At 57.1% G+C, this 18,161-nt stretch overlaps 7 protein-coding genes across 7 annotated transcripts; all 7 read right to left on the bottom strand.

Moving 5' to 3' along the window:
- Positions 1-3: 3 nt before the first annotated feature.
- SCHCODRAFT_02608266 (uncharacterized protein) lies at positions 4-2,988 on the bottom strand. The gene is made up of 12 exons (XM_050344304.1): positions 2,578-2,988; positions 2,276-2,529; positions 2,074-2,224; positions 1,890-2,016; positions 1,687-1,827; positions 1,525-1,630; positions 1,371-1,476; positions 1,162-1,320; positions 819-1,115; positions 618-759; positions 455-567; positions 4-397 (listed from the first exon to the last, which is right to left on the bottom strand). The coding sequence occupies exons 1-12, from the start codon at positions 2,965-2,967 to the stop codon at positions 320-322; spliced, it is 2,064 nt and encodes a 687-aa protein (XP_050203133.1). The 5' UTR covers positions 2,968-2,988; the 3' UTR covers positions 4-319.
- A 320-nt stretch (positions 2,989-3,308) lies between these two features.
- Positions 3,309-3,922, bottom strand: SCHCODRAFT_02662072 (uncharacterized protein; the record flags this gene model as incomplete). The annotated part of the gene is made up of 2 exons (XM_003035627.2): positions 3,309-3,730; positions 3,787-3,922. 2 exons carry the CDS (start codon positions 3,920-3,922, stop codon positions 3,309-3,311), a joined length of 558 nt encoding a protein of 185 aa, XP_003035673.1.
- Positions 3,923-5,199: 1,277 nt separating this feature from the next.
- On the bottom strand, positions 5,200-7,719 carry SCHCODRAFT_02608261 (uncharacterized protein). Its single transcript, XM_003035628.2, has 3 exons — positions 7,264-7,719; positions 6,994-7,206; positions 5,200-6,942 (listed from the first exon to the last, which is right to left on the bottom strand). The coding sequence occupies exons 1-3, from the start codon at positions 7,601-7,603 to the stop codon at positions 5,633-5,635; spliced, it is 1,863 nt and encodes a 620-aa protein (XP_003035674.1). The 5' UTR covers positions 7,604-7,719; the 3' UTR covers positions 5,200-5,632.
- A 489-nt stretch (positions 7,720-8,208) lies between these two features.
- SCHCODRAFT_02526805 (uncharacterized protein) lies at positions 8,209-10,896 on the bottom strand. The gene is made up of 7 exons (XM_050343518.1): positions 10,474-10,896; positions 10,261-10,419; positions 10,147-10,212; positions 9,341-10,088; positions 9,041-9,282; positions 8,669-8,986; positions 8,209-8,612 (listed from the first exon to the last, which is right to left on the bottom strand). Exons 1-7 carry the CDS (start codon positions 10,648-10,650, stop codon positions 8,595-8,597), a joined length of 1,728 nt encoding a protein of 575 aa, XP_050203132.1. The 5' UTR covers positions 10,651-10,896; the 3' UTR covers positions 8,209-8,594.
- A 129-nt stretch (positions 10,897-11,025) lies between these two features.
- Positions 11,026-12,749, bottom strand: SCHCODRAFT_02039576 (Dehydroquinate synthase-like protein). The gene is made up of 5 exons (XM_003035630.2): positions 12,447-12,749; positions 12,233-12,399; positions 11,725-12,180; positions 11,316-11,670; positions 11,026-11,262 (listed from the first exon to the last, which is right to left on the bottom strand). The coding sequence occupies exons 1-5, from the start codon at positions 12,595-12,597 to the stop codon at positions 11,168-11,170; spliced, it is 1,224 nt and encodes a 407-aa protein (XP_003035676.1). The 5' UTR covers positions 12,598-12,749; the 3' UTR covers positions 11,026-11,167.
- A 1,478-nt stretch (positions 12,750-14,227) lies between these two features.
- On the bottom strand, positions 14,228-15,187 carry SCHCODRAFT_02608254 (uncharacterized protein). Its single transcript, XM_003035631.3, has 3 exons — positions 15,048-15,187; positions 14,585-14,998; positions 14,228-14,525 (listed from the first exon to the last, which is right to left on the bottom strand). Exons 1-2 carry the CDS (start codon positions 15,097-15,099, stop codon positions 14,604-14,606), a joined length of 447 nt encoding a protein of 148 aa, XP_003035677.1. The 5' UTR covers positions 15,100-15,187; the 3' UTR covers positions 14,228-14,525; positions 14,585-14,603.
- Positions 15,188-15,336: 149 nt separating this feature from the next.
- On the bottom strand, positions 15,337-16,923 carry SCHCODRAFT_02485507 (P-loop containing nucleoside triphosphate hydrolase protein; the record flags this gene model as incomplete). The annotated part of the gene is made up of 8 exons (XM_003035632.1): positions 15,337-15,570; positions 15,622-15,815; positions 15,864-15,924; positions 15,978-16,049; positions 16,102-16,202; positions 16,256-16,294; positions 16,343-16,539; positions 16,589-16,923. 8 exons carry the CDS (start codon positions 16,921-16,923, stop codon positions 15,337-15,339), a joined length of 1,233 nt encoding a protein of 410 aa, XP_003035678.1.
- Positions 16,924-18,161: the final 1,238 nt, after the last annotated feature.

The raw sequence follows: 18,161 nt of genomic DNA, 5'->3' as shown, positions 1-18,161 counted from the left end.
ACTAAAAGTTATAAGCCAGGCTGAAGACCTTGCGGTCATGATGCATCGACAGCCACACTCTGACTGGTCCAGTAAAATATGCCCGTTAGGCCCATTTATAATAAGGATACGATAGCGACTGATATACAAACCGAATGAGTGGTACACGAGGGAGATTAGATGATTAGTTGCTGCGTGTACACTTAGATAGAGCTGCGTAGATGGTTCGTTCTACTCATGCAAAGGGCGATCTATCTGCGTGAGCTGCATCATGAGAACCGGCGTGAGGGATTAGGGAGCAACGTAAAGTCGTGGTGAGCCGAACCGAAGTCGTGTCCGTCTACAGCCGGTTGAAAGGCAACGCCTCTATGGCAGCGTGCGTTCGCATCATGAGCGCGTTCTCCAGGCTGTACTTACCCTGCGATGTATATGTCAATCCAACCGTTATAACGATGTCAAGAGATGCAACTCTCACCTTCCTCCCTGCCGCATTGACTTCCAGTGGCTTCCCGCTGAGCACCAAGTCGAATTGCGCTTGCGCCGCCGTCTTGTCCCCTTGACAGGCGAGGAGGCGACCATACTCGTAATCTGAAGCCGAGTGAGCGATCGTCAGACACTACAGATTATTGTACACTCACGAGCATGGTACACGATGTGATGGTCCAGCTCAATCTTCGGACCGTACTCAAAGATCTGCTGGAAGGCTGCCGCCGCCTGCGCCCCTGCGTCGGGCATCGCTGGACCGGTCGGATCTTCTGGATCTGGGATTGCATCGGGATCCTGAAAAAACAACATCATCAGACGCAAACCCTGATTCGTACGAAGAAAACCGAACGCACCGGGTACGCGACATACCGCAAACAAACGCCTTCTAGGAACCTCGACAGCGCGAAGTCGTCCCAGTAGCCCGTGCCGTACGCCTTCGCGCGCTCGTCGCTCGGCTTTTTCTGACCCTGTCCTACGCGCGACACGCCCAGCTTATCGAGCTGAGCCCAGACATTGGGTAGCATGCGCTCCGTGAGTATGTGCCGCGGAGCATGGGATATGCACAACCAGATGTACGCGGCCTCGAGAGCAGAGAGCGCCAAGCGGCCTTTCTGCATCTCGAATTTGCGTGCTTTGCGGGCGACGAATTTCTGCCGAAAGTCAGCGGTGACAAGGATGCGGAATTCACCGACATACCTCTAACGGTATTGACTTGCCCGCGATGCGTTGGCGTAGCTCTGGAACCTTGGCCAGTATAGCGGCGGCAGCTTTTCTGTCGGCGTCGCCTTCGGGTCCTGGTGCGGCACTGTCAAGCAAAGTGACAGCAAGACCATAAGAGTAAATGGCCTTCGACCACTGTTGCGCTTAATCAATACGAGACATACTTGCTCAAGGGGAATGCTTACCGATGCCTCTGCCTCGAGCACTTTGTAGCATTCCATGCTTGCTCTGACATCCCAAAGAGACAGATTCGCCAACGCAATTTCCCAATACGAGATGTGATGCAGGTTCCTGCTGATCGTCAACTCACGAGCGAAGGGAAACAGAGCAACAACTCACTTGTACTGCGTCTGCACCTCCATTGCCCTTCTGTAGTACTTGATGGCCACTTTTGGCTGTGAGCGCACTAATGCAAGCCGACCGGCACCGAACTGGAAGAAGACGCCTATAATATCGTCGCGTCAGTCACTCGCCAGTGCTGATATGCAGACGGTCACAGACCATCTGGGTAGCGCTTCAAATTCCATTCTAATACCTTCTCCGCCATGCTCAAGTCGACGCAATCGAAAGTGAATCCAGAGAGGACCAGATGGAACATGAGCAACACCATGTCGCTGATTGACCGGCGCAGGCCTTCGTCCTCTGATGAAGGATGCTGGCGCGTAAACATCGTCTCGTGGGCATTGCAAAAGCTCAACACGTACTTGCGCTGATGAGCGGCTCTTTGCTATCCGCTGTCCAGCCGCCAGCTTTCTGGAGCATCTCAAGGCCGAACTTTCGGTCTCCCTTGTAGCCGAAAAGCTCCACTATTGTTAGCAATCGTGCGGGCATCTACGCACGGGATACGTCAGGCACACGGGTGGCGACAGGGAGGTGAATGGGGCGTACGAGGGAGAGAATGAGGTTGGAAGCGCCAATGCCGAGGTAGACGCCTGAGCGGAAGTGCTTGTCGACTTCGTCGGCGCGCCCCTCCTCGTCCATGGCTTCGATGAATTTAGCGAGCTGGCGGTAGGAATTCATGATCGTGCGCATGTTGAGGCTTCGGATAGGCCGTAAGCATGCGACCGGGTAGTATCCGAGAACACCTCACATCTCGCGGATGAACGCCAGCCAATCCCCCGAATAGACGATGCCGAGAATGGACTTCTCGTACAGTGTCTCGGTGTAGGTGAGTTCGGCGTGCCGTTCGACCGCCGTCATGCTCTTGACCCACGCAACGCTTGAGGTGCTTAAAGAGGGGACGATGTAACCGGCCAACCGGGTCGTGACTGCGGGGGCCTTCTTGCGATGGGACGAAGCGATGGCGATCCCGCGCTTCGTATGGGTGAGACCTGCGAGCAAGTCCTGGTGCAAGTTAGCGCCTATATATACGTTATGTTCTCAACCACGCACCTCATCCTCATACGACATGAGCCCTTTGATGCATTGTATGAGCCCGTATCCCGTCGCAAAGTACATTCTCTCCTTTTTCTTGTCATTTACGTCGCAGAACTCCTCCGACTCGTGCATATGCGATGCGAGGAAGAGCTCCAGGGCATAGGCTACGCCAGGTATGTCGTCTATGGCTTTCTCGGGTTTGTAGGGGAAAGGAACGGGAGGGGGGCCGTGGAACGCGGACTGGTATGAGGGAGCGGAGGCAGTCGGCGTCGACGGTGTTGTCGGGGTGCTCGTGCCGAGTCGAACATCAGCCATGTTCTTGCTCAGCTGGTCCTCTGCGACGAGCATGGCGTCTTTCTCGAAGACGGGTGTCGGCGGAGAGGGGGAGGCAAGTGGGACGCTCATGACGGTATAAAGACAACCGGCTGAGTGTGATGAAATGAACCCGCCCGTGATGATCAGAATCCTCGGTTCCTGAATTCTCTGGGGAACCACATCGGGGTCACTCACAAGATCTGCCACAACCTCTTTCGGTCGTCGTCAGCGCTCAGTGCTCATGAAGACGGACGGAGATGAGCAACCTTCCTCACAAGGTTGCAAAGTAACTCAGTGACATATCGTGGACTACAAGACGCAACGGCATCAACGCGCTCGTGAACCAATCTAACGCTACAGTGAATGCATGGGTAGGAAGAATATGGGGAAATGAGTAGAGATGGGTAGGAGGATCGTAAATAGGAGAAATACTAGCGACCATCGTGAACAACATCGCGGTCACCGACGCGGAAGAACAGCTTGATTCCCGCCGCAGCCATGATACGCAGACGGGCCACGATCTGTGGCTCAACACGCAGCGCCGGATCCGTGCAGTGGATGTTGATGTAGCGCAAAGGAGACGCGGGCTCAGACGATGCTGCCGCGGTCTCGCGAGATGCATCATTGACGGTGCGCGCCGCGTCCTCGTATGCCGGCTGTGTTTTGCGCTGAGGAGCGGTGCGGGAGCGCACCATGTTCATCAGGGTGTCGGCAGAGAATGTGGCAGGGCAAGAGACATGAAGGCGCTCAAGCTCTGGAACAAGCCGCTTGCCGCGCTCTTCCGTAATTTGTGCAGTGGTGCCGCTGGATGGCCCACTGTCGTCTTCCGACACATCTGCAGTGGTTTCTGAACCTGCAAAATGATGTGATAAGTCACCGTTTCAAGGAGTCGTACCGAAACTAGCTCACGTTCGTCCAGTCTCAGATTCTCCAACAACTCGTTCGTCAAGGTGCTATTCGTCCGCACATCGATCCATAGATCCCGCAGGTGAGGAGCTTCTCGCAGGCAGGGTACCAGCTCGGAAGCAGGAATCGACACGTTCATCAGCGCAAGCTGCTGCAAGGGTACTTCCTCAGATGCATCCTCTCTCCCCGACCTCTGCAGCATCTTGATGAATTCATCGCAAGCTGCCCATGTGCCCTTCGCCGACGTCTCATCCTGCATGAGCTGGACGTCCCGCAACGCAGGTAGCGTGAGCATGCCAAAAAGTCGTGCCAAAAGGTATACGTCCGTGCGTCTGCCCTGAATATTAACGACCAGGCGCTCGAGATTAGGCAGCCGTATATCGCTGCTCTCCTTCGGATTGCCGCGGTAGGGGAATGGACCTTCGATGTTGCCGATGATGTTCAATGTGCGAAGAGAATGGCACTGCGTCAGGACCGAGGGAAGGTCGGGCAGGTATACGGTGTTGGCGGTGAGGACACTGAGCTGGGCGTACGGCAGAAAGAAGCGCGGCGCGCGGTGGTCAAATGCAAACGCACGCAGCGCCTGTGCCTGCACAAATATCTGCGACGCACCCGCAGGCTTCAGGCTCTTCTCGAGCGTGAGCGAGACGAGAGAAGATAGGTGGCCTCGCAGGCCGTCGAGGAAGGAGAGAACGTGTTCTGCTACATCGATGTGCAGAGACGCCCATCGATGCGCATGCTCCATCGCCGCGGAGAGAACACGGGTATCCGTCTCGTCTGCGCGCGAGTACATGCCCGTCAGGTGTATGTGCAGGGCGGGATATCCCAGGGTGCGCTGCAGGCAGAGCGTGACGAGAGCCAGCTGAGCATCCTGCGCGCCCGTGTACGACGGCAGCATCTTTGTCGACACGGATATCGGGATCTTGTTCCAAATGTCTGGAGTGGATATCGCCACATCGCGCCAAGCGCTGCAGATTGAGCTGAGCAGGATCGCAGGAAAGCGGTCGGAAAACGGATGGTCGTTGCCGGCTAGGAACGCTAGAGGAAGAAAGACGGCCTTATGGTATTCCCTGAATATATTCTGTAGTAGTTCTGTCGGCAACTTTGACAAGGATGGCGGCAAAGAGCTGCTGTTCACGCGCTCAGCCATTTTTAATGAGGATGAGGCAGCTGCTGGCGTTCAGTTTAGGGACCACGGTCTGAAGGGATAGGCTTACTCCAATTTGAGAGATAGATGGGTATGCCCTACTCATGAGCACATGAGCGCTTGCGCTGGAGTCTTTGCCCGTCGAAGATGACGGTCTGGACGCACGAACTAGGTCACACTCGGCATAACCCGAGAACATGCTGAACTCAACTGACTTCGACCTCGCAGTGCTGGCTTTCAATTGTCGAACGCTGCACCACACAACAGTATAGCAGAGATAGCCGGATTCAACCCGGGATTCCTTTGATTCAGAAATATGCTACATTTTGGCTACAAGAGGCAACGGAAGCAACGAGACGCACGAGCCGAGAACAAGGGGGTATGAGAAGGCTACAGTGTGTGCAAAAGACGCGAGCAAAAAAGTCAAGAGGACCATCGTAAGTCAAAGGGACTCATCGTAGGGAGGCCATCGTAAGTATGTATAAGTCAAGCAAGCAACACGGCGCAATGGGAAGGCAGGTATTAAAACAGGTAGATAGGAAGATGAACAGGGAGACAGACAGAAAGACATTGGAGAGAGGCCGGGAGACAGACGATTAGATGGCTGTAAGTATACTTTGCAGTTTCGAATGCGAAAGCGAGGTGAGAGGGGAGGCAGAGAGGAGAACTTTATATCGTGAAGGTCGTTATGGTCTTCGAAGTCTAGTTGCCTTCGGATTTGGCATCGGATTCGTCGGTGCAGGCAGAGAAGTCGACGAAGCTCTCTAGGGAGAACGAGGGCTGCTTGGCCGGGGTGTACGATTCGGGCGCGGGCGCAGAGGCAGGGCGGTAGGACGACTCGAGCGAGGAATAGTTATCCTCAGCCGCTGGAGTCGCGTTCAGCATGGGCGGGCTGGCACGCATGGGCGTCGGCGCGACCAGCGATGGGTACTCCTGCGGCTCAAAGTACTCCGCGGGCGAGTGCATCGTATCCACCGCCGTCGGGTCGTACCCTTGCTCCATCGTGTACGCCGGGTCGAAGAAGTTCTGCATCCCCCCGTACGCGTACGGCTCCGGGTGGTACCCGAACGCGCTCGACGCGCGCCGGTGCGCCCCGATAATTGCGTCCGTCCGTGTCGCCGACATCCGCCGCCCGAACGCGTCCGTGTAGCCGCCTGCGAACTGGACCGCGTCCTGGTCGCTCGGGCCACCCATGAGTAGCTCCGGCGCCTCATTCTCGCCCCGCGGGGCGAAGGGGTTGATGAAGACGGGCGCGGTGTCATGCATGGCGGACGGCGCGGATTGCTGGAACTGCTGCGGCTGCTGGAACTGCTGGAAGTTCGCGGCGGTGACGGTGGGCGGGGGCACGCTGGAGGAGCGGCGGCGGGGAAGGTCCTGCTGCTGCGGCACCTGCTCATAAGGCGGCGGGGACGGGTAAAAGCTGTGGTGGATGCCAACGTAGGAGCCGGTGAACGAAGGGTGCATCGGCTCCTGGTAGTACCCGTGCTGGTAGGGCATCTGCGACGATGACGACGAAGAGATGGCAGAGTACGGCGAGGGCGAACGCGAGTCGGAGCTGCAGTATGATGAAGGAGGCGACGGAGTGATCGGCCCACTGCTGCTGCCCGACGACTCCTGAAAGGAGCGGGAGTCGAAGCTGAATTGGTACTCGAAGTCGCCGTCGGAGCTGGGGACGGACGACTCGCGGGAGGAAGCTGGGGAGCCTGCCTTGCGCTTGCGAGCGGCAGCAGAGCGTGCGGATCCCTTCGCCTTGCTTGCGACCTTCCTCTTCTTCGACGGCGGCGAGTACGCAGCCTGGCACTCAGTCTCGCAGTCGTGCGCCTTCTCCCACTCCTTGATGGCAATCTCGAGCTCCTCGTCGCGCATACCGCTGAGCATGTACTTGGCCACGACGTTGAAGCGGCGCTCGTCGTGTGCGGTCTGGGCGGTAGTCGGCTCGTTGCCCAACGACGCGAGATACGGCGTGGTGTGCGGGTTGGCGCCAGGTCCGACATCAACCAGGGCACCTTCGACTGCCACGAGGCGGTCAGTTCCCATACACGGAACAAGGGCATGAGGCGCACCATCGACGAAGTTTGATCCACGTGCCTCCGCAAGCGCTGCGCGCGCGGCGGCGCGAATCTGCTGGGGCTTCGCGTCCTGCGCGGCCTTGCTGCGTGGGTGGTTGGGGCGGTACTTGTATTCGGGGTGCAGGCGCGCGTGCTCCTGCTTGGCCTTCGCGGCCTTGATCTGCCAGAACTGCGCCTCGTGAGGGGGGAGGTTGCGCCAGACGGCGCCTGTGATAAGCACGATGATCAGCATGAAGATAATCAGAAGGAAAGCGGTGCACGCACCGATGATCTTGCTGAGGTTGCCGTGCACGGTCTCGATGGACGGGGGGACGCGGCCCTTGTTGACGAAGTCGGCGCGGAAGAGCATGAACGCGTTGGGTGGGCGGGGGATGTGGTCCGCGTCGCGAGGGCGGCGGCGGCGCTTCTTCCCGCCTTGCTCAGGCTCGCTCGCCTCGTCGGGCGCGAAGAGGAAAGTATCGGTTTGGAAGTCGTTCACGGGAGGCACCGGGCCCCCGGTCGCGACTTCGGTCGCGTACGACGTCGGGGTGACGTTCTGCGCGAATTGTACTTCGAACTGTTGTTGCTGCTGCTGTTGCGGCTGCTGCATGTCCGGAGCCGACATGTCAATGCTGGACAATGGGGAGCGTATAGTAGGTCGTGAGCAGGAGGCGGGACACGAGGGCAGGGGGACAATGGGCAGTCGGCGCGTGCGGACGGGGAAGGGGGATGAAAAGGGCGGACAATGTGAGGACGGAGATTACCCTCGCATTATAAGGGGGGACGGACCGCCATGGGAAAGCATCAGCGTCCAGCGTAAACCAGCGCACGAGACTCCGGAGCGCCATCCGACCCTGTAACTTGCTCGTCCAACGGAGCGCTCATTTCTGTGTCGTTCATCTCCGTTCAACTTCGGGTGCACTTGCGCATCCTTGCGTCGTCTATGGGCCCAAGAACGACGGAAAACGAGCAGGTAATTGTCGAACTGGCAAACGCGTGGCTGCCATGAACGCGCCCTCGAAAATCACCTAACCCTTTTGGACGTTTATAACCAAAGTGGAAGTATCCCCGGAATCCACCTCGGCCGAGTCTTCTACATTGGGCGTAACCCCTTTCATCGGTCCCCTTGTACTTCAGGTCAGCGGCGCCCTCTGGCTCTGGTACGTTCCATTCAACCCGTCCGTCGCTAGTCCATGAAACGATTCGCACAGAAGCTCCTTCGGAGTAGAAGCCAAGGACAATGCGCATACAATGGGTTGCTTTCACAACGGAACTTCTCCCACGAGCAAGCTGGTACGGGCGCATCGCTAGTGGTACAAGGAGGGGTATCTAGGCTACAGGGAGCTAGAAAGAAGGACGGACGCACGTCCCCTTGTCTCATGGAAGGATCAAGCCTCGAATTACGCGATGGCAAGTACAAGGAGGGGGAATGAGGTGATGAAATTATGGCAACTTCGGTGCGAGCTGATTGCTATAGGCCCTGGGCGAGATCGACTCGTCTTGACTTCACCTACATCTATACAGGCCAGCCAAAGAGCAACTTGATAGTCGTCCATAGGCTTTCCTTAGCGTGCACTAAGTCCAGAGGGCGCCTAATTACCGCACCCAAGCTCCCGTCAACACATATGGAAGACCTGAAGTCAGTGTCTGTTAGCTGGATGAAGGGACATCACCTGAACAATTTACGCACATGAGTGAAGAGGTCGCGGCCCGCCGCAGACTGGGCCCTCGCAGCGCGCTCATCCACCATCTCTTGCCGTAGCTTAAACGCCTCTTCCTCGCTCACAAGTCCATCGACGTGAGCCACGATCGTATCGATGAGCTCGGGCGGCAGCTTCGAGAAGAGGCTGTCGCTTCCGGCTTTGAGCAGGGCCTCGCGCACTGCGTCCGCTTGCTGCGGGGGCACTTCGGTCCCAGAGGGTATCCGGCGGTTAGGGTCGACGAGGAAGAGGGTGAGCATTTTGCAGGTGCCGGGTTTCGTCTGGTCTTCAAGCTTGAGAGGCGACATCTGGTGGGGGATTCGTCCAGCTTGGTCATCTCTCAAGACAGAACGACCTCATACCTTGTGCTGATAGAAATTCGGATATGCGATGCAGCAGCCAGATTTCAAGGCGATACTGCCGACCCCCTGCACGCATGGCTCGCCGTCCTCGATCCCGTACAGCGTCTCCATGCTGAGATGGTCATCTTTGCTGTGATAGGCTGGCTCCGCGGTCCCTTCTCTGAACGAAATTCGGGCTTCGCGGACGTTCACCAGGTCGTGATAATACACGAATGTCGATACAATCCCCTCGTTCCAGAGGCCTGAGTGAGAAGGTCAGTAAATCCAGGACGAGGACCCTGATGCCACGTCGACCCATACCGTCGAAGTGCCAGTATTCGCCGGTATATATTGGGTCTTCTGGCGTCAGGTTGATGTTGGTGATTTTGGTAATTGTTTGCAGTGTTCGTCCACTGAGGTTGTAGCGCCCTCCCGCGCAGGCGGCGAGGCGCCCGTCGTACTCGGGTCTGCAGTCAGGAAGCCTCAAAGGCCGACGCGAGAGGTCGTCATCGCGAGTTCCACGAGTTCTCTCTTTCGGCATATGCAGATCATCCTCCCAAATGCACTCGAATCCCTCCCCTCCCCCTTCGTCTTTCACCACAGGGCCTAACCGAACAGGCATCTCTGCAAGCACCCCGTGCAACACGCGCTCCCACAGCGGAACGGCGCGTGCCACAATCTGCTCCAGGACGGGTACGAGGGCGTCGTGGTACGCTGGTGGTACGCCGTTCACATAGGGCGAAATCAGCGACACGCGGCCGTCCTCTTTAACACGGAAGTCCGAAGGTATCCACTGGGATCGTTGGGGGTTGAATTCCGGGAGGATGTCGTGTTTGTCGAGACTTGGGGGATCGAAGGTGCCGAGGAAGCCGTCAGGTTGCTTGCCGTAGGTCTGCCCGTAGACAAGCGGGTATAGATTCGGGTCAATAAGGTCGAGGGCTTGCGCGTTGGACTGAGCCGGACAATTTGCTTGCTCGTCCTCCAAGGGTTTGATGGCGTCTCGTAGACTGAGGCGTAAATCATCTGTGACGAGCTTGTCCGATTGCCATATGCAATCGTAGGGACCGCACTGACGGGATTGAGTATATGAGCAAACCTTCGCGCAGGTGTGGGTATATGGCGCGTACCTCGATGCCGGTATTCTCGTCCCGAAGCTTAGCGTAGGCCTCTAGTTCGATGAGGGTATGGTTGATCTACTAAGCGGTCGGCGCACTTTTTTCAAAATGCTGGACGAGCCGTACCATCCTGTCAGTCAGACGCCATCGTGGAATCTCGTTCTCTTGTTCCGCCTTCGCCTCCTTGAGCCACTGCTCTCGAATGACCGGATCCTTGACTTTCCGCCACCACTCTGGCCTCTCTCTCCAGGCAGCGGAGAGCGCATACATCTTCAATTCCGCGACCTATACGCTTCATGTCAGAACCCTGCCGATATATGTCCACTCGAACCCACTCACTGCTCGCGGCGCCCTCGCCACACACGGCGGACTCGACTGCCTGGGCTCCCATGGCGGGGCACTAAACAGCGGACTGAACAGCGCACGTATCCTCGGGTCATCGGGCTTGAGCAAATCACGAGCGCGGTACCAGTCGATGCAGGGGTGAGGAAAGAGCTCTTCGTCGCAGGTGGACATGCTTGCTTGCGCCTCTGATTGGATTTGATGGGAGCCTTTGGGTAGGAGGCCGAGAAGGAGGTGCCCTGGCCCCGTGCGACGGCGCCCTTTAGCCAAAGATCTGTACCCGTCGTCCGTGAGAGCATCGGCCCTTATAATCCTTCATAACACTTCATCTGGAGCTCCTACTCACAGGTCGGGCACGTCGGAGTACATTGAGCCCAAAGCGGCGCGAACAAGGCGGTATATTGAGACAGGTGATGGCGTAACAATGAATTGGGACCTGAGTCAACAGAGACAAGCACGCGCCTCGATTGCCTTATTTGTTCTTGTTATTCCGAGGCATCAAGCTGTCGGCAGACACCGATTTAATGCTCGAGGTCGATGGCACACGAATGCGGGAAAATAATTAGTTTCTTGCACTGTGATATAAGACATGTCCTACTCTACAATAGCATGGGTGGTATCTTATAGCTACAAGTACAGTTTGCGTGTATGGTTCCAAGTCCGCGCGAGGGTCTCATCCAAGGTGAACACCTCATGACTTGTTGGCTTGCGAGAGCTTCAACTGGTTGAGATCCTTGATCAGGTTCACGGTGCCCGAGCGCGATACTGCGGGGCGGGTCTCGACGTCTGAAGGTGGCAATCAGCATCCAGGTCAACGTATGAACCTCGAGAGTACGTACTCCTCGAAATTCGCTTGAACCCAGCCCTTGCGCAATACTCCCTCCCCGCCGCATCCGCGCCCAAAATCGCCTGGTACACTACATCCGGCGTAATCACAGACTCCATATTCCAGATTGTCTCCCCCGGCGCGCACGCGATGTCCGCGACGCGGCGCAGTTCGGGCTCGGTGACGTCCGGGATGCCCATCATGTCGAAGGTGACGGGGAGGTCGATGGAGAGGAGGAAGCCGATGTACTTGTCGAGCTCGGCAGTCTCGGCGTTGTCGAGGACGAGCTGGCAGACGATGCCGAAGGCGACCTTCTCGCCGTGCAGGAGGTGGTGCAGGCCGGCGAGGGAGGTGAGGCCGTCGTGGATCTGGGAGGTGAGTTAGATGGGGGTGACGGAGGAGGGGAGGAGGGCAAAACGTACCGCATGCGCCGCTGCTAACCCACCGGACTCGAAGCCCAAGCCGGAATGCAAGGTGTTCGCCTCAACGACGGCCTCGAGCGCGGGCGTCATCGCGTTCACCTTGCATGCCTCGTACGCCTGCTTGCCGTGCTTGAACAAAATCTCCTCGCACTTCTGGCAGATCGCGGTCGAGATCAGCGCGGGCATCCCCCCGCCGAAATTGGGCGAGTTGCGCGCGCGCTTCGCCTCGACGTTCGTCGCGAGCGCGTCGCCCATGCCTGCGGCGAGCAGCCGCGCGGGCGCGCGGGCGACGATCGAGGTGTCGACGATGACGAGGGTGGGGTTCTTCTTGAAGAAGGCGTACTTGTCGAACTCGCCGTCGGGGCGGTAGAGGACGGCGTTGGCGGAACAGGGTGCGTCGGTGGAAGCCGTGGTGGGCATGACGGCGCACTCGATTCCGAGGCCATCGGATACAGTCTACGGGCGCAGGGTCAGTATGAGGACAGTGCGATGCGAACTACTTGCGCACCTTGCCAACGTCGATCGTCTGTCCACCTCCTAATGCGATGACGAAATCGGTCTTGTACTCGACGCAGATTGCTTTGATGCGTTCGACTTCCTCCACCGTGGCTTTCCCACCAAACTGCACACGATTGACTTCGAAGTCATGAAGCGACTGGAGTAAGCTTTCTCCCGCTGCACGGAGGTTAGCCAAGAATAGTAAGATGGAGGGGCGTACGCACCAATCTTCTGAACGAGGTCGTCCGTGATGAGGACAGCGCGCTTGCCCAAGTTCTTGAGGTAGCGGGGCGCGTCCTGGATAGCCGTAGGTCCCTGGACATACTTGGCCGGAGACTGGAACACGCGGATGGTGATGTTCTTGTTGTTGGGCATGGTGGTAAAGTTCAAGTTATGGAAGAGTGGGGAAGAAGAGAAGACGATTGCGTCGGTCGAATGGCTTCTCCAGCCTTCTAATATGGCGCGGGCAAACACGGACAAAGCGGTGATATAATGCGGGGAGCGGTGAAGTGCACCAACGCCCCGCGCCGCGTTGCGTGAAGGTCGTTCCGCAGCTTTTACGCCTGCTCCATCTCGGCCATTGTGCTAGCGCCAGCCCCTGCGTAAGTGCCCACACTCCCGCACAGCTTTTGGCTTTGTGGGTCGCCCTCCGTGGGGCTCCATATCACCCAAGCCGGTCCTAAGCTCGATGATGAGCAGCGCGTCTTTCGGAGAGCCATGTATGACGTAGCGCGACAGGACGCTCGATTTCAAAGGTGCGAGGTCGGGCGCGGGCGGAAGTTCGAATATTCGAGGCGGAAGGAAGGCCAGTGAGACGGGGCATGTCTACCATGAGCCCGAGCGCGCAGTCGGGGAAGGCGTTCGGGGAACGTCGAGGAAGGAGAGCAAGCGAGAGCGTGTTTTCCGGCCCGGTGGTTCGCGAAGTTCAACTTGCACGTGCTGCACGTGCCTTCCTAATCGGGCTCAATAATCACGACCCGCTTATGACGCAATGCCACCGCTCCTTGTTCCTTGCCGTCACCATCGCTGCTTTTTGCTCGTCTCCGCGCAGGGAACGGCGGTCATGAAGACCCTTCGCTGCTATCTGCGTCGACGACATTGCCTGCTCATTGTGCTGGACCCTCGTTCAAGACGTACACTCTTCTCCCGCTCATCGTTCGCTCGCTTTCTCCTCGTTTCTGATTCTCTCAACGCGTCGGACATGCTTCTGCAGGAGCGTAATAGGGCGGCCACAGGCTGGCCCTAGAAGTCTTTCATCGTTCGCATCTGTCGCAGGAATATCTGTGTCCATCTCTCTCTCTCGCAGTGCATATGCATGTTGCCCAAGCGAACTAGCCGCCGTGTATATAGGTGCGATCAGGAATACAGCGAAACAGGGTCCCAGATGCCTAGGGCGGCCTACTGCCTTGCTGTCATCCTTACAGTTTCTCTGTCCATGCACCCGAACGCAGGAGGTCTATATAGCCTCGTCGACGCGCGCACATCGCTCCCTTATAGCCTTCAAATGGGTCCGGTTGCGTGATAATTCTGACACGTCCCTTCCCCAGATAGGGCATTGCAATGAACCCGCTCTCTGACACTCTGGACGGCGCCGTATACGTACTCCTCACGCGCACGTTCTCATTTTGTGAGAGCCAGATCAACTGCATTGCTCGCTCTTCGGAGGTCAGAGATGCGGGTCGGGCTCACCATTAAATATGGGCTACCTTTGTTGTTGTCCGTCCTTCATCTTGCTCGGAGGATGGAAGATGCAGTAGGGCACATTCGCTGGCTCGCGAATTATTCCAGCAATCGTCAGGCTCGTAGTCACCCTTACGCTCGTGGAGCGGTCTTGGTTTTTGTTCAGTCGGAGCACCTACAAACAAAAGAAGGCGGGGCTCGGAAGTCAGGGCTCCTGGGTTCCTGAATGTCCTTCCTGGCGGGAGGGGCCCCATGAATGCGCGATCTCACCTTTCTGCGGCCTCCAGCACCACTGGAAGGACGAGCAAAAGAGAGAAATGACTATGGCCCACCATCCATACCTACGCCGCGCGCTATCAGCTCTGTTTGTAGGTGAAACAAAAATCACCGCTGCTCCCAAAGAAAGTAGCTAACTACGAGCCTGACGATAGCTGTCATGCGAAGCAGTAAAAAAACTCGAGTTTGGTCAGTCGGAGGCGGAACTTATGGCCGTTCCCCCAGTAATACAAGCTCTCGAATAGTAGCATCGCATACATCCCCGTGTCATACGAAGCACATATTGTCCTGGAGAAGGCGAGAATCCAGCTCTCCCTTCAACAGAGCAGGCAGATACATACGCCGGTCTGGATAGAAAGGGCATGACAACTCTGAATGCGGCATTTCCCGGTAAGGACCAGCTTACCTACGTGTTCTGGGAGGCATCAGCTAGACCCTTGCTGTGGCCGCTGCGACAGCGGCGAGCGGTAGGATGGCGAAGGTAACGGGGCTGCTATAGGCCCAGTGCGTACAGAGGTCGAGACAGGCGGCGGCTTCTTATGCAGCACCTTCGAAGGGCTCGCAGGCTTCCGCGCGTCCGGTTCCAAACGCAGAGGCTGCGGCGTCACCGACCTGTCCCATGAGAAGGCGCTGCGCAGGCTGCGTCGGAAGGGGTCCGAGCTGATGCTGAACGTGCTTCGGGGGCTTTCTGGCAGGTGGACTGCGACTTTGCTGAAGTCGGGGAGATCGTCCTTGTCCCTTTCCACGTCGTCCGAGTTACTGCGCCGCCTTGTGCGTCGTGCGCGCTTCCTGAGCTCGTAGCATCCAAGGATCATAAGCGCTGGCGGGCTCCATGTCAAAAAAGGCACTCGATTGCAATGTTCACGCACCTACGACCAGTAGAAGAGATGCGCCGAACGCGGCTACAATGAAGAGCCTCATGTTCGTAAATTCCATGGCGGATGAAAGGCAAGATAAATAGATAAAGAAAGGCTACAGTTGGCGGTGAGTAGAGACAGGTTGGCACTGCGTGGTGGACAGGGAGACATCATAGATATGGATGTCGCAGAGCCGCTCAACGACCGCCACCCATACATACCCACACGAGCGATATCGCCGACAGCCGCCCCTACATCGGGCCTCCCCTCACGATTCAACCGAGTTCCTGTAGCGTTCGCATCAAATGGCATCTACTAGCTGATACGAGACAGATCTGTACAGGGACCTGGCGCCCTCCAAGATGGAGTAGTCGCCCAGCGCCCCGTTAATGATAGAATTTACGACCGATGGTTCCAGCGTGCCCGCGCCCTCGCCCATGATGGTGTACAAAGATTCGGCCGCGAGCGCCCGCTTTTCGTCGTCCGTGAACGGCACGAAGGGCAGCAGCGCCGAGATGCGCGAGACTAATGATGCCTATCGGGGGTGGTCAGTGTATGTGCGAGACAAGGGAACTGGCCGGCGCACCCCGAGACGGTCAGATATGCGTGGTCTGAGCAGGGCCATGAGCGCCATGTATTCCTCTCGAGACATCGTTTTCTGGGTGTTGTCCCGGGCATCATGATGCTCGAAGACGAGATCATGCCCCAGGTTGGAGGTCCCAATCCAGACCACGTTCCTCGTATCGACCGTGCGACCCCCGGCATCGAACGAGCATCGACCTGAGGCCAAATCAGTTTGAAGGGCCGCGCGGTTGTATTCCCGCTCACCAAGTTCCCAAGGCATCAACAGAGACCATAGCGTCTTCTCGTCTTGTACCTTCTCGATCTCCTACGGCCCGAACGTGAGCCACAAGTGCGGGAGAACTTGACAGAACCACCTACGTCGAGGACGACGACGCAACGCTTCTTCTCGTTCGCGACGAGGAATTGAGCCAGCGTCTTGTCTGAATTCTCCTATTCGCGGCCGTCAGGTCAGGGGATCATTACAATAGAGCGGGTTGCTGACCTCCTGCTGCGACGAGAGCGAATACGACTGCCATAGATCGCGGGGTGTATTGATAGCGGTCATGTTCACGGTATGAGTCGGAACGTCGAGGAGTGCTCCAACTGTATGAGAGGATGAGCTAGGACCTCGGGACCGGTAAGTAAAGCCAACATACACTTGTCCGCCAAGAAGCTCTTGCCGAGCCCACTGGGACCTATAGCCGTGTTAGCGGTATGTCGCGACGCGCAATGTACGTACTTACCACACAACATGACGACCATCGGCGGGGCATTCGGTTGGTGAGAGTGAATACTCAACACGCGGTACAGTTGCTCGAGGGCACGATCTTGGCCTATCAACTGATAGTTAAGCCCACGTGCAAGTGGCCTGAAGAACGAGCGGTTCAACAAGCCAGTCGCCTTGCGCGTCACTGGGTCGTCGGCGCGTTCGATGTAGTACCTACATCGTCTAGTCAGACAGTGTGCAAAGAGAAAGACAGCAGGCTTACTTCGTAGCAGGATCGAGCGACTCCAATACAACAGCTGGTAGCGGAGGTTCGCCCGAGGAAGAGATACGTCGCTTGTGCTTTTGGGTTGGCGTAGCCGTGAGACCCGCAGGATCGGCGCCGTGTTCGAGTAGGGCCTTAACGATCCCCAGCTTGTTCTGCAGCTCATCATTGGAGAGCGTAAAGGCTAACGCGCTCTGTGGTCCCACAGCATCGTTAGGCCCAGCTTCGCCACTCTCTAGCACACGGCGGACTTCGTCAACGTCGTCACTGGCGATTGCGAATATGAGCGTCGGACGGGGGGTTGCGATTGCATGCGATGGTGCTGGTGACGGCATGGCGTTGGAAGCTCTGGACAATGGACGGCGTATCGTGTTGTCGGTTTCTTCCTCGATGGGATCATGCACCGAATGCATCGAGAGCACTGATACCGGGCGAGACGCCGGACGAGACTGGACCGAGACGGGACGGGAGAACGAGCGAGACTGCCGCGAGAAGATGGGGACGCGAGGGGAGTCGATGGGGGATTGTCCAGCAGAGCGTATGCCTTGGCTCGACGTCCTCCGAGACAATGACGTGCGAGATGCTGGCGCAGAGCGAGGAATTGGTGTGGCGTGAATGTCGTCAGGGAACCCAGAGTGGGTGTCGTTAGTAATAAGCATAGATTGCGCATTTCCGGGTATCAACGATGAGCGTGCGGACGAAAGCTGGAGTATGTCAGTCGAATGGAGTGGCAGGTACTCACAGAAAAACATACCAAGAAGTTGTCAGATGGAGAATTACTTGATGATACATATGAAGCACCGGAGGAGCGACGCGAATGACCTTGTCGGATTGAGCATAAGCTTATGAGCATGGCGGAAATGTGCTCACCAGCAGGAGATTCCGGTATACTAGATGTACGAGGTGAAGATGAAGGAGATGACGAATAAGACTTAGACTGAAGAATCATGGACTGACAGACAATCAGAAGGGCATAGGAAGCGTAAACCAAGCCACTTACCAAACGCAAAGGTTTCAAACTACTGGGCCTCGTACTCGGAGGTGCAGGGAACTCTTCAATGAGCTGGCCGTCGAAGCTATCGTCCATTGACATAGACACGTTCGAGCCTTGAGGAGAAGTCGCCGGTGATTTGCCCGCAGCCCTGTTGAGCAACAGGGAGGAATCCCTTGCCGAGCCCTGTCATGTATGATTAGGATTCTGTTGCGCACGGCCAGGCGTTGTAAATCATAACTCACCAAGACGAAGGGCTTCTGTCGACTAGAAGATGCCTTTGCGGACGAGCCCGCAGTGGGCGACATGGGACTGTTCAACGCGATGACATGCGGACTGGGCGGAACACTGGCGTCGTACGCAGACAATCGAGGAGAGTCCGTTTCGTCATTTACAGCATGTAGGCCACCCCTCGCTGAGACCAAAGCAGCAATATCCGCAGACATGCGCCGAAGGGCTGCTTCAGTCAACGGCTCAGATGGGAAGGTCGCCATATCGAGGGAGAAGTCATTGGCGATGTGAGGAGACGCAGACTGAGACGTATGCTGTTGAGGCATGTTGTCCGAGCTTCTGTCGGGCGAG

The sequence above is a fragment of the Schizophyllum commune genome (assembly GCF_000143185.2).
Source record: "Schizophyllum commune H4-8 unplaced genomic scaffold SCHCOscaffold_1, whole genome shotgun sequence".
Classification (NCBI taxonomy): domain Eukaryota; kingdom Fungi; phylum Basidiomycota; class Agaricomycetes; order Agaricales; family Schizophyllaceae; genus Schizophyllum; species Schizophyllum commune.
This window is presented reverse-complemented; position numbering and strand designations above follow the sequence as displayed.